Source organism: Leptonychotes weddellii, chromosome 4 (genome assembly GCF_054177405.1).
Source record: "Leptonychotes weddellii isolate Sample4059 chromosome 4, ASM5417740v2, whole genome shotgun sequence".
NCBI lineage: Eukaryota > Metazoa > Chordata > Mammalia > Carnivora > Phocidae > Leptonychotes > Leptonychotes weddellii.
In genome coordinates, this window is record NC_138372.1 from 4,575,925 (window position 1) to 4,589,995 (window position 14,071).

A 14,071-nucleotide genomic window follows, 5' to 3' on the forward strand; every position below is an offset into this window, starting at 1 on the left:
TGTGTGTCTCATCACACTTGGAGCAAAATCCACGCTCCTCCAACCCCGGGCCTGCCCGGCTCTCTGGCCTCACCCTCTGCCTGCACACGCACCTGCTCTCTGCCCTCCAACCTGCTTCTCGGGCCGCTGGCCTTGCTGCTCTCTCCTTCCCTGGAGCCCTGGCCTTCACCTAGGGCCTGTTCAGATGCTGCGTCCCCGGGGGAGGTCTCCGGGCTGGCTGGCTTCCTTCTCCTCCTCCCACCCCAGTGGGCACAGGGCCAGCCTCTTCCTCCCGGATGGGACTGCAGGCTTTACACAAGCAGGGCTTGGGATGCTTCCGTCCGCAGCAGCACCTAGAGTGCCTTACGCAAATGCCTGGCCCATAATAGCTGCTCAATAAATATTAATTGAATAAATCACTGAATATCGTGATAGAATTTCAAGCGGAGTGCCCTGGGAGCTCTAGGAGAGGAACCATTAAGGAGTCCCTGCAGACTTGCTCTTGCCCATCTCTTTGTATGGGCAGTCTTTCCAGTGACCTCCAGCCTCCATTTAAAGGAACAAAACTGTGGTTAGCAGGCTGCACGTAGTGATCCTCAGGAAATACAGATTGGCTCCTGCCTCTGAGTGCCCGCAGCTTGAGCTGTCCCTCATCCTGCCTTCAGTCCTGCACAGAGGCGTCCTGGCCTGTGGATGGGAGAGTCTGGCGCCCGCCCCCCAGAGGTCTCCCTGGCCTGGCCGTGTGGGCCGGGCTGTCCTTGGGGTACAGGGCGGTGTGCAGGAGTCGGGGTGCACACGGCACTCACTGCGGGGCAGCGTTGGCGCTGTCTCCACCTTTATCCAGAGAAGGAAAACAGGTGTTGCGACACCCTCCACCGGGCTCCTGGGGATCGCAGGCACTGATGGCTCGCAGCCGACGGGGGGCTTTTAGGCATCCGAATCTACCCAATCGTTTGTTTCCTGATAAGAAAGCCTCTTTTGCGATTTTCAATTTGCCCTTATTTTAATGAAAAGAAGCTGGGGTTGGACTGCCCAAGAAGGAGCTAATCAAATAAAGCAAATTGGTGTTACCTTCTCTTGGTCCCTATTATTTCTATGGCTCCAGCTGGAATTTATTATGAAAAGCAATTGGTTTTCATATCTGGCAGATAGCAGTCCCGGCCGGGCCTGACAGCCCTTTCCTCCCTATCATTCCATAAATAGCTCGCAGCGGCCAGACTGGGGTGGGGGGAGGGGGACATGGAATGCTCCCCACCAGCTTTCCCGCTCCTTGTCCCCCAAATCGTGAAGACCCTATAAACAAGTCAGAAGGAAACACCAGGTTGAAAGTTAATAAGCCAGCTCCTGTCCATGAGATTCGGGCTGTTGCTGTGTGGCTTCTCGGGGTTCTGTTTGGCAGCCTATCAACCTTGCTGTGCTCCAGCCATCAATTACTACTCTTGCTGGGTCTGTGTGCAAGGGAGATAAGCAGGGGAGACATTCCTTTTCCAGATTCTTTTCCTCTCCTTGCAACAAAAGGAAGAACTAAAGGAACAATTTAAATCAGGCTCAGATGATCCTTCCTTTATATGAAATGTTCTGCTGTGAGAGGGACCGTGGGCTCTGGAAGTGCCCCGGGTTGTTGCTACTAGAGAAGGGGAGAGGATACCTGGGGGATGTGCCAGGGATTTGTGGCAAGACGCCAGGAAAGGGTGCGGTGGGCTGGTTCACTGTTTCTGTCCTTACCAGCTATGTGACCTTGGGAAAGTTAATTACCTTCTCTGTGCCCTGAACCTTCTCATCTGTAAAACGAAGATAACAGTATTCGCCTACTTCAGTTGTCGTGGGATTCACACGAGAAGTGGGTAGGAAGGGCTTTGCCTGCATCTGACATACTGTGAACGCTTGACAAGTGGCCGCTCTTGTTGTCATAGCAATTGTCATGCTGACTATTGACATTTTGGACTCGACCACGTACTTCTAATGGTACATTGAAATCAGGTCATTCTGTGTTGGAAAGATCAGAAAGAAAGGTGTGGGTACATGTGTGTAGGCTGCAGTGAAGAGTGGCATTTCTTATTCTCTAACTGCCCACCGGAATGGAGATGAGCCCTGGGCTCAGGACCAGCGTCCCCTGCTCTAGGACACACTTTGTGCCTTGTCACAGGAGCCTGTTTCACATTTGGGGTCAGGGCCTAGAGGCCATTGGAACTACAAGCACTGCATTTCCCTCTACCCAGGTCCTTCTCTGTGCCTCATGGTGAGAGGGATGGGACCAAGGGCAATGAATAGAAGGGGAGGAGATATAGGGGGAAACTGCCCAGGTTTGGGTTCTAGCTGGAAAAGGGGACGCTCTGGAGAGGCTCACTGTTTAGAAGCCATCCAGACACTGCGTTGGGAGGCTTGCTATGAACGAGGACATCATCTGTTCTCCAAGGGAAGCCACAGGGTCATATATGAATTCAGCAGAACAATAGCCGATCAACCAGATCAGAGCTTTACTGCACAAAGTCTGCTCCCTCTAGGCCAGGCCAGGGGAAGGGGCCAATGAGAGACCCCAGGAAGCCCACGGATGCTGGGGGAGCAGGCTGGATCTCAGTTGTCTGCATGGAATTTAAGGTGGTTGTCAAGGTCCTGGAAATGATCCGTTAGTGACAGGGAAAGGGAGGTTCTAGGAGGAAGGACCATGGACCTGAGCTGTTTTGGGCACACTGATTTCTAAAGTTAGACTCAGGCTCAGGAGAGTATCCAGACCATTCCTTTTGTAGGATTAATCTAGCCTTGGCTGCAACCCCCAGTGGCTCCATAAATTCCTATTTAATATCCACACCCAAAACCTCTCAAGAACACCTCACTCCTCTGATCTTCAGTTACCAATTTTCTCCTATGTACCTAATTTGAAAAATCTGTTCTGCCTTAAAGTGGTGGATGAGTGTGTGTGTGCCTCAGTGCTTATAGACAGATGGCCCTCTTCCGTGGGTAATGTTCCAGTTGTACCCTACAATATGCCATTTCATTACACCCGAAGTCTCACTATCATTGTCCCTGGTAGTGGAAACCTACAAAAAGGGGCCAAGTTTGTTATCATTATTAGTCATGAAGAACATGTATTACATGGTGGGTAGCACACTGGGCACCTTGCATGCATTATGTCTACTAAACAGAGAGATCAAATAATTTGTTCAAGGTCACACAGCTCATAAAGAGCTGAGCCAAGATTGTAACCTCGGGCTCACTTCAAATCCCATGATCATCTTTTTTTTTTAAACTTCTTATTATGGAAAATTTCCAACATCTATAAATATGGACAGGCTAGTGTAATAAACTCCTATGTACTTATCATCTACTTTCAACTATGGCCAACACATGGCCAGTCTTGTTTCATTCACATCCCCCACGCCTACCACCACACACATTGTTTTGAAACATATTTTAGACACTATACAATTTCATCAGCAAATGCTTCAGTATACAGCTCTAAAATATAAGGTCTCTTTTTAAAAAAACACTTATGCACTACAATTATCACTCTTAAAAATTAATATTTTTAGATATCATTAAATATCCAATCACTGTTGAAGATTCCAATAGTTTCACAAATGCTATATATATATATATATATATACTTTTTTTTTTTTAACAGAGTGTTTGTTTGCCTTAGTATCCAAGTAAGGTCTATACATTGTGACTGGTTGACACATCTTTTGTCTTTTTTATCTATATATTTCTACTCTAGCATTCTCTTATTCTCTTTTTTCACTCAATTTTTTTGAAGAATCCAGGTCATTTGTCCTGTAGAGCTTCCCACAATCTGGATTTTGCTGACTATATCCCTATGGTGTCGTTTACCATGTTCTTCTGTCCTCTGTGAATCTTATAAAGTGGTAGATCAAGAGGTCTGAATAATTTCAAACTAAAATTGTTTTTCCTACAACAAAATGTTCTATCAGGGACACATCCTGTCTGGTTGTCTCTCTTTTGTGATGTTAGTCACTCTTGATGATTCATTAATTATTAGGGGTTGCAAAATGGTGACATTTTAATTGTCACTTTTTCATTTATTGGCGGGAATACTTTTACAGAGAAAGTCCTCTTTTTTGTGATTTGTTAACTCAAAGGAACAGTTGGTACAGGAAAGGTAAGATAAATGCCTAATTCTTCCTCCTAATCCTTTTTTAGTTTTCAAAATAATGTATCAGTTCACTAGCCTCCTCCAACAATGATCACTTAGTTTTCTTATTTACATGCTTTAGTTTCATTATGAACTTATGGATTTAAATATATTTAATGTGTTTTAACCCAAAGCAATTGCTATTATTACTGGTGCTCAAATTGGCCCATTTTTGGAGCCTCTTCAAGTTGGTTCCTGAGTCCTTTTTATATGATTTAAAATCTTTGACACAGCTCACATCATACTTAATTGTGAAACTGAATGTTTTCCCTCTAAGATGAGGAGCAAGACAAGGGTGTTTATTCTCACCATTTCTATTCAACATTGTACTGGTGGTTCTAGCCAGTGCAATAAGGCAAGAAAAAGAAAAGGCATCTAGAATGGAAAAGAAGAAGTAAAACTCTATTTATTCATAGGTGACTTGATTATAAATGTAAAAGACCCTAAAGAATCTGCAAAAAAATTTTACTGGAACTAATAAATGAGTTTAGCAAAGTCATAGAATACAAGATCAATATGCAAAAATCAAATTGTGTATCTATCTATAAGTGGAAATGTGGGAATGAGCAATCCAAAAAGGAAATTTAAAGTAAACAATTCCAGTGCTCACTTTAGCAGCACATATACTAAAATTGGAATGATACAGAGAAGATCAGCATAGTGTCTACACAAGGATCACACACAAATTCATAAAGTGTTCCATAGTTAAAAAATAAAAAATAAACAGTTCCATTCACAGTAGCATCAAAAGGGATAAAGTACTTAGATAAATTTAATTTGTAAAGTATAAAACCTGTACTACAAAGTCTTACTGAGAGAAATTAAAGATTTACACAAACGGAGAAGTACTCCATGTTCTGTGATTGGAAGTGATTAGAAGATTCAATATTGTTAAGGTGGCAGTTCTTTCCAAATTGACTTTTAGACTCACTGCAACCTCTATAAAAATCCCAGCAGGCATTTTTGTTGTTGCAGAAATTGTCAAACTTACCTTAAAAGTTTCTACAGGAATACAAAGGACCTAGAATAGCCAAAACAATTTTGAAAAGTAAGAGCAAGGTTGGAGGACATATAGTCCCTGACTTCAAAACTTACTACAGAGCTGCAGCAATCGAGACAGTATAGTACTGGCATGAGGATGGAAAACAGAGCAAAGTATGAAGTCTAGAAATAAAGTCTTATGTTTATGGTCAATTCATTTTCATCAAACGTGCAAGTGTAATTCAGTGGGGGAAAGGATAGCCTCTTTTTTTTTTTTTTTTTTTAAACAGAAACAAAAACAAAAACAAATGGTGCTGGAACAATTGGATGTCCATGTGCCAAAAATCAGCTTAGGCCCTTACCTCACACCGTACACAAAAGTTAACTCAAAATGCATCATAGACTTAAATGTAAAAGCTAAAACTCTAAAGCTAGGAAGAAAACACAAGAGAAGATTTTTGTGACCTCAGGTTAGGAAAAAGAAATCCTAGATATGATATTGAAAGCATGATTCATAAAAGAAAAAAGTCAATAAATTGGAATTTTACCAAAGTTAAAAACTTTTGCTCTTTAAAAGAAACCCATAAAGAACAGGAAAAGTCATGGACTGGGACAAAACATTTGCAAATCCAATATCTGATAAGGGACTTCTATCTAGATTTTATTGAAAAAGCTCTTACAACTCAAAAAGAAGAACACAACTCAATTAAAAATGGGCAAAAGATTCACATAGATGTTTCACTAAGGAACTTCTATGAATGGCTAATGAGGACATGGAAAGATGCTCAGCACCATTAATCATTAGGGAGATGCAAATGAAAACACTGCTACACACCCAGGAGGATGGCCGTAATCCAAGAGACAAGACAATGTCAAATGCTGGGAAGGTTGTGGAGATGTTGGAATCCTTTCATTTCTAGTCGGAAAGTAAAATGGCGCTGCCCTGTTGGAATACAGTCTGGCAGTTTTATGTTTATGTTCTCCGATGTATCTTTCACCTGTTGTTGCTGGGTTTTTAATCATGCTTAGGACGTTTTCTCCACTTTCACGTTATAGAGAAATTTACCTATATTTTCTCCTCTAGTAGTGTGATTTTATTTACTACATTTAAATTTCTGGTCCATTTGAAATTCATGCTGCTGTACAGTGTGAGGGATAGATCCAATTTTATCTTTTTCCATATGCCAATATCATTATTAAAAAGTCAGTCCCCTTCCCTCACTGACTTGCAATGTCTCCTTTAGTGTATACTAAATTTGCATATGCAAGTGGGAATATTTCTGGATCTCCTATTCTGTTCCCTTGGTCTTTCTATGTATTCATATATCAGTTCCATACTTTTGAATAGGACGTGTTAATGACTGGTAGGGCTAGCCTCTACACCTCGGTCCTCTTTATTAAAGGTTTTTCTGACTATCACTGGTGTTTTTTCCTTCCCAAAAAATTTTATAATAAAATTCTCTAGATCCAGCAAAAAATCCTGATGGGATTCTTGTCATTACCTTTTATTTATAAATTAATTTTGGGAAGATTGACATTTTTATGATCTTCGCTCTTCCTAATCAAGAACATGTTATGTTTTTGCATTTATTGAAACCTAATTTGTCCTGTAGACTTTTATAGTTTTTCTCCTCAGGTTTTAGGAATTTCTTATTAAATTTATGCCTAAGTATTTAATTTTCTTTTTCTCTATAGCATTTAGTGTATTATGTAAGTCATACAGTATATATATGATGGAGTCCTCATCATTCCTTCTGTTTTATTTGTGTGTGTGTGCATGTGTGAGCATGCGCATATCACACACACACACACACAAACGATTGATTATGTATCTTAATTTTATACCTGCCTGTTTACTTTTAGAATTTGCAGTAGTTTTTCCATTGATCCATGATCTTTTTACCGTATTGCATGAGTGTTACTGGTTTTGCCAGCCATTAGTTTCTCAGATTAAAAGGTTATTTGGCTAGAAGCCTCCCTCATTAGAATGAAGCTCCCTGTTTTCCATCGTTTTCCCTTGATATTCCTCTCTCTGCTGCAGTGGAGGACTCAGATTGTTTCCTGAGGCTCTCTTAGACTGTCAGCTTTAGTCTGGGCTTCCCCCAGGAGATCCTGAGATGAAGACTTGCATACAAGCAGTTTATTTGAGAGGTGGTCCCAGGAAACACCAGCAGGGGTCATGAACGTGAGAAAGGAGGGAGAGGAATACAAAAAAAAAGGCTCTTATCTAGCAGGTCTCCACTTGAGCAACTGGAACGTAGACTCTGGAAGACCATATAGAGCCCCCAGAGTCATCCTAAGCATGGGGTGAAGATGCCTGGGATTGCCCCATAGTTATCCCAATTGTGAGGTGAGGAAGCCAGGACTTGCTGGGTGTGGGGTGCTTTCAGGGCCTTAAAGATCGCCCAGCCAGTAGAGCAAACCAGGACTGGCCCCACAGTCTATGCTAACCCAGTAGACTTTGGGGGAGGCTCTGGAGTCACACTGACTCCGACTGAATCCTGCTCAGATGCTTTCTGGCTACAAAGGCTTGGTTCCCTCATCTGTATGTTGGGAATGATATTACCTCATGGAGTTGCTGTGAGGATGTGGACACTGTGGACAAAGACACAGAGATGTACCTATGGATGTCGATGTGATGTAGGTCGGGTGTCGACATCGAGACACACAGTGGATGCAGATGAAGCTAGAGGCACAGGCAGATCTAGACACAGATGCCGGTGTAGACATACACATGGAGGTAGACAGAGACACAGGTACAGATGTGGGCGTAGGCACGCGTGTGGCCTGCTCCTCCCATGCCAGGCCCTCGCTGGGACTGGGGATCAGTAAGCAGCAGGACTTCCATGCCTCCGACATGACTCTGTCCTCAACTCTATCCCCATTTCCCTGCTCTTCTCAGGTGTGTGCTACCTTTTATGCTGTCATGAGATGTACTCAAGCCCTCCCCTGACTGGCCCACCCCTCCCTCTTCTCCTGGACCCCTTCCCACCAGCTTGCTCCAGATTATCTTCTGGGGCGGCAGTTCAGCCTCGTTTTCTTCCAGCTGTGGGGCCCCTCTGTAGCCTGGTTTTCTCTTTGCCATTCTTAGGACCTGAGAACTGTGGAGGGAGGGACGTTCCCCATCACACAGAGCAGAGGCAAGTTCTAATAAAATCAGAGTGCTGGATTAAACATGATTAGGTTGCTCATTATTGCAGGTTGAAGTGAAGATTCCATTTATTAAGGCCATTTAAGGTGGACACTTAGGTTCCCTGTGGGATTGTGTCCATCTCAAAGTGTCAGGTGACAGGGCCATTCTCAGGTTCTCAGAATGCAAAGGGCAGGTAACTGGAGGAAGATGGGTTTCCTTAGGTGGGTGTAGCTGTGGGTTCTGACTGTGGACATTGACAGTATTTCGGGACGTTCATGATTGGGTCATACCAATCATGATCTTGGGACAGTTGGCCTGAATACACTGCTGAGGTTCACTGACCATGTTTATTTTTTAATTTTTAAAAATATTTTATTTATTTATTTGACAGAGAGAGCACAAGCAAGGGGGAGTGGCAGACTCCCTGCTGAGAAGGAGCCCAATGTGGGGCTCGATCCCAGGACCCTGGGATCATGACTTGAGCCGAAAACAGATGCTTAACCAACTGAGCCTCTCAGGTGTCCCACTGACCGTGTTTAGAAAGGGCGGGAGGATGGAGCAGATCTATGTGAAGCCTTTTCGCTCACAAGCAGCTGGATTGGATTGATGTTGCAACAGACTAGTCCCCCCAAGGGGGGTCCCTGCAACACTCTCATGGATGTCTTCATTCCTGTGTGGAGGGAGCGAGACGAATGCAGAACCTGTCGATTTGATCAGATGCATTCCTTTGCTTACTCCTGAAGCAACGGCCCTGAACACCGTAGTTGGACATTGCGCTCTCCCAAGGGTACAAACTTAGGGGGTATAGCTCAGTGGTAGAGCATTTGACTGCAAGGGTACGAACCTAGAGGAGGGCTGAAGTGGAAAGAGGCAGGCACAGCTGGCCCATGTTCAAGCTTACTTGCCATTTAGAAATGGAAGAATACTGTAAGGTTTTCAGTGCAGACTTGTAAGTAAGTGCGAGACAGACGGTCAGGTGACAGCATTGTGACAAGTGTGTGAAGCCATTTCCCAATTGTTTTAGTCGGCCAGACTTAGGGAGGAAACCAGCACTGACACAAACCAATTGCACCATGATTGGCAAACAATGAAGTGTTGGGAGTCACTGTTGAAAGTCTATAATTTCCAATGGAATTGCTGTTGGGTCATCAGCTTGCTACCAAAGGACACAGCTGGCTGGGTGGGAATGGCAATTAGCCGCTGTTACCCCAGTGTGACATTTTTCCCCTATAGACGATGGAAAAGTAAGACCTCCACTGGCCAGTGTTGGGTGCCTGCTTGTGAAATGCCCCCTCGTCCAGGGGAAGGGGACACTGGGGTGGGAGCTCTTGCCCCGGGCCACGGGGAAGTTTGGCTGGCCTGACCCTCACCTCCGCTGTAGCAGAGACACAGAAGCCCACTGGCCCTGGAAGAAACCACCTCCTTTGCCTGGTTTGCGTAAAGAGCCCTTGCGCCACGGCTGGGAGTGAGATGTGCCTGGGCTGGTCTCCTGGGCGCACAGACTCATCCATGCCCCTTCCTCTGGGTTGGGGTTTCACTCTCAGAGGGACGCGGAGCTGGCCATGGGGCGTGAGCAATGTGCTGTGAGCCTTCAGGGAATTCGCGGGCTTCCTTGAAGGCTGGGGGTGCCCACCCCTCCTGCAGCTTCATTCTGGAAGTGGCTCACCATGGATGTGCTGCTGGAGGAGTTTAGTTCTTTCTCTTTTTGGTGTTTCCAAGCCACAGTATGTGCCCGCTGCGGCTGCGGAGTGCAGGTGAACATCCTCTGCTCTCTGGGGTTGGGGCATGACTTCTTTTAGGAAAAGTCAGGGTTCTTTTGGTTCGTTCTTTTTGAATGGCACTAGAGCGACCGTCCACTCTCATCATTTAGCAAGTGGGCAGTGAACTATTTTCCTAAGGTCAGGGTGGTTGTGGACCAAATAGACAAATTTACTGGGCAGGGCTGAGCCTTCCCACAGCTGAAGCCCAAATGTGAAAGAATCAGGTACTTAGCTGGCTTGAGAAGAAGGGTTGTAGATGTTCCTCCGAATCTTACAGTGATCTAAATGCGGGCAACGAATCAAGAGCCTGGACGACTAGTCCTTCCATTGGTCTGGTCTTAACGTAGTCATCTAGCGTCCGCGTTCAACTTATTTATTTCCTAATGCTGGGTGATGGATTAAAAGATGTGTAGAAAATCTTTCTACAAGAGATAAGATATTGCAGCCTGCCACAACACCCCGGGCCCTTTTTGCTTTCTCTTGCTGTTTTTTCTACTTTTCAGTGCAGAGCTCGGGCCCCCACATCGTATATCTTGATTAGGTGGTGGATATTACTAAGGGGATGTTTTTTAAGCCTATCATTGACACATTTCATTCATTAGGTACCAAATCCACAAACAAATTTTGGCTGGCCATAAAACATGGTTAATCCAGGGAGCTGCAGTAAAAGGTGAAAAATTATGTCCCAGCAAATGTGGAATATTGCTTTTCTGTAGAGACTTTTACGGTCTACGACATCTTTCTTCATAAATTTGTCTTTTGCTTGGTTCTCTTGGTAACTTAACCATTTATTGCTTCCAGACCACAGAATGGCTCAATGATCCTCTACAACAGGAAGAAAGTGAAGTACAGGAAGGATGGGTATTGCTGGAAAAAGAGGAAAGACGGGAAGACGACCAGAGAGGACCACATGAAGCTGAAGGTCCAGGGAGTGGAGGTAAAGGGCAGAAAGACTCTCTTGTTCCCCAAATGTTGTTTCTGGGCTGCAATGACATGGAATTGCTTTGGAGTAATTTGCTGCCAGTCACCTCTGTCAAAAATATTTTTTGTTTGCCAAGACCCCGTTTGCTGTTTTGCTTTGTTTTCTGCTTTCTTAGCCAACAGTCTCCATTTAAGTTTTCCATGAAGGCCAGATTTAGCTAAAGTGCTCCTGTTTCTCGGGAGTCCTTGGTGTGTAGACTGGGATTTGCAAGGTTCCTGCAGAATCCTGTGTTGTATGTGTCACGGAGGAGCCTGCAGGGACGAGGGAGGAGGGAGCCACCTGAGGTCTCCCTCTCTAGGTGGCCTGGACCTACCTCTGTTGAGTGGGACCCTTGGGAGCTGGTGATCTCCAACCAGAGCCTGGCTTGTCTCCCTCTACTGACGGCCTCTCTGTTTCCCTCTGGGTGTTCTGACCTTAGGGAGCTCGAAGGTGTTAAAGATAATGAGATGGGATCGCAGGGCATGTGGGATTCTTGCGGCTGGGGTGGAGGTGGGTGCTGCAGGACAAGTCTTGGGATCTGTGCAAACTTCGGTTTGGGTCCTGGGGGAAGACAGGGTGCAGGCTGGTTTCTTTGTCGTTGTTGTCACACCACAGGCTCTCACTCTTGGGCAGCTGTGGAGACATTCTCCTGGGGTCCCTTCCTTGTTTGAGGGCCTGAGCCATGTGCCACAGTGGTAGAGGGAGAGGGTGTGAATCGTGGTGCATTCTTGGCCTGCTAGTTAGCGAGCACCCACTTCTCTGCACTGCTTGCTGATCCTTGTAAAGGATCTTCCCTGTAGGTACGGTGCTGCATCAGGCCAGGAGCTGAGAAGCTGGCCTGGGATCCAGCTGGTATTTCATACTGGTGAAAGCGAGGGATCCTGGAGGCCACTGGTGTGTTGTGTCCCCCAGGCTGTCGGGATTGATCACTTGGACCATAAACCCACTTGACTTCCATGGCTCCCACTCCAGGCTGACGTTCTTTGTGACGCACTTCGTCATTATGACTTTTTCTATATTAATCATGTGCTTTTATGGCTGTTAAAAATAGCATCCAGTGGCTTTTATTATATTACCCCACAGAGAGAGATAACTTTTGTGTTTTTTTAAACACCCAGTAACAATGCTTTATGATGTTGAACAAAGAAAAGCCCCGACACGAGAAATTCTGCTTCTGTATGTTCTCTCGCGTTCTGTTATTTGCACAGCGTGCTTTCGTCAGCTGGTGAGACATGAAAATGCAGATCACCCTGAACGTGCTGGACCTAGCTCTAGGACGGTGACTGGTGATTTTGCCAGCTGCCCAGCCATAGCTGCGGGGGGCCCCGAGGGCACAGGAGCTTGGAGGGATGGGGGGGCACGGAGCAGAGTGGGTGGGACCCGCGCGGGGCTCTTGCTGGGACTTGCAGGGTCTGCGGGAGCTCACTCCAAAGCTGCACAGACGGTCCCTGTGCCCGCAGGTCTCTGGCAGGCCTCGTCCTCGGTCATACGTAGGTCAGGAACTTTGGTCATCTGAGTGGCAGGGTGGAACTCTCCCCCCGCAGCAGCTCAGAAGCCCAGGGCCAAAAAAAGCCAGTGTTCATTTTCTTCCTTCACGTGATAAATTAGAATTGTCACTGGATAGAATCAGAATGACGTGTGGTTATTTTTAGGCCATGTTTGTGTTTGGAGTTCTTTGCGGCTCGCACTTACAGTCTCCCTTGCAGACCCCTGTATGGGGGATGTTGGGACCCTTGGGACCCAGGGGAAGGAAAGGGGCTGGACAGCAAGGGGTCTCCGTGATTTGCTGAGCATAAGTGGCTGTGGGGAGTGGGAACGGGAGAGGGACTTAGAGACCCTTGGTCGGCCACACAAGGGGCCTGCTTTCCGGTTCTTCGAGAGGGAGGCCAGGGCCACCTTGGGCGGGCAAGTGTGGTGGCTGCTTCCACGGAGCTCAGGGACTTGTTCCCCTGAGTAAGTCAGTGAGCACTGACTGTGTCCACTGCTCTATAGTATTCCACCATGGAAGCATTTGAGCCACTCCCTAGTCAGCGGACTTTTAGATTCTGTCCAGCAATTCAACATTACAGTGCTTCAGGAAACAGGCTTGTCCACGTGTGCAGCCCGGATCTGCTGGAACGGCTGGGCACAAGGTCTGAGCATCTTGCATTTTACTGGACATTGCAAATGGCTGTGCTAATTACATGCCCAGCAGCACTGAGAATTACCGTCTCTTCCCTACCCTCTTGTACACTGATGGATGATAGATGGTACCCTGTTCAATTTGAACTGGGCTTTTCTTAGTTATTTGTGGGGATGAGCACATCATGTTAGTGAAAGTCCTTTGTGGTGGGTTGTCTACCACGGGCATAATTTTAAAACAGCTCCAAAGAAAGACATCTTTGGCAAGAACATCCCTGCATCTCACTGGGCATTTCCTGCATTTGCTCTGATCTGGACTGGTGGCTGGGAAGCCCAGAGGTCATCCGGGGACAGGGGGCAGGTGGTTCTTTCCACCTGGGAAATGGCCATGTGGACATATATGGAGTTTTGCATCTCATGGGAGGAGGCTTCCCCCTGGGAACGCCGATTCCTCCTTCAGTGGCTGCAATCAGGTGGTTCCCGTTGACTCAGTACGTCCAGACCCTGCGCCTACAGCAGAGGGTGGCAGACGGTCCTGCACAGGGTCTCAGAGCTGTGATTTTTCTACCACCTGAGCTGGTTTCCTCAGTTCAAGGGCATGATAAACTTATTCGGATCTACCGTTTAACATATCACTTGCTATAAGCCTTCCCTCAGGCCAGGAAAACTTCCAGCCCTGTCCATGGAACTGCTCGGCAGTCCACCTTCTTTTGTTCTCCGAGGCTGGGGCCCTAGGAACACACGGCAGCTCAAAAGCACATTGATTTTCTCAGCCAGGCACAGGATGGGGGCAGCCGCTTTTGAAGCTGACGAGCTGTTAAGTCCACGATTAGTTGTCTTGTCTGTAAGCCATGGAGAAGCTAGCTCGATAAGGTTTCCAGGGACGACAAAGGTTGGCAGGGAGGAAAAAGAAGGTGGTTGTGATGTCAACGTTTCATGAGATGAAATCGCAGCAGGCCTGAGGTTGGCCCTGCTCCCCAGGTAGA

At 46.2% G+C, this 14,071-nt stretch overlaps 1 protein-coding gene and 1 non-coding gene across 13 annotated transcripts in view; both read left to right on the forward strand.

Annotated features, from left to right (window-relative positions):
- CAMTA1 (calmodulin binding transcription activator 1) overlaps positions 1-14,071 on the forward strand; it is an 834,392-nt gene that overhangs the window by 402,607 nt on the left and 417,714 nt on the right. For all 12 annotated transcript variants that reach the window (XM_081817397.1, XM_081817396.1, XM_081817399.1 and 9 more), the window contains one exon: positions 10,805-10,940. In XM_081817397.1, the coding sequence (XP_081673523.1) occupies positions 10,805-10,940 (136 nt within the window). The remainder of the gene's footprint in view (positions 1-10,804; positions 10,941-14,071) is intronic.
- On the forward strand, positions 4,732-4,838 carry LOC115937584 (U6 spliceosomal RNA). The gene has a single exon (XR_004072848.1). It is a non-coding gene; the product is annotated as a U6 spliceosomal RNA (small nuclear RNA).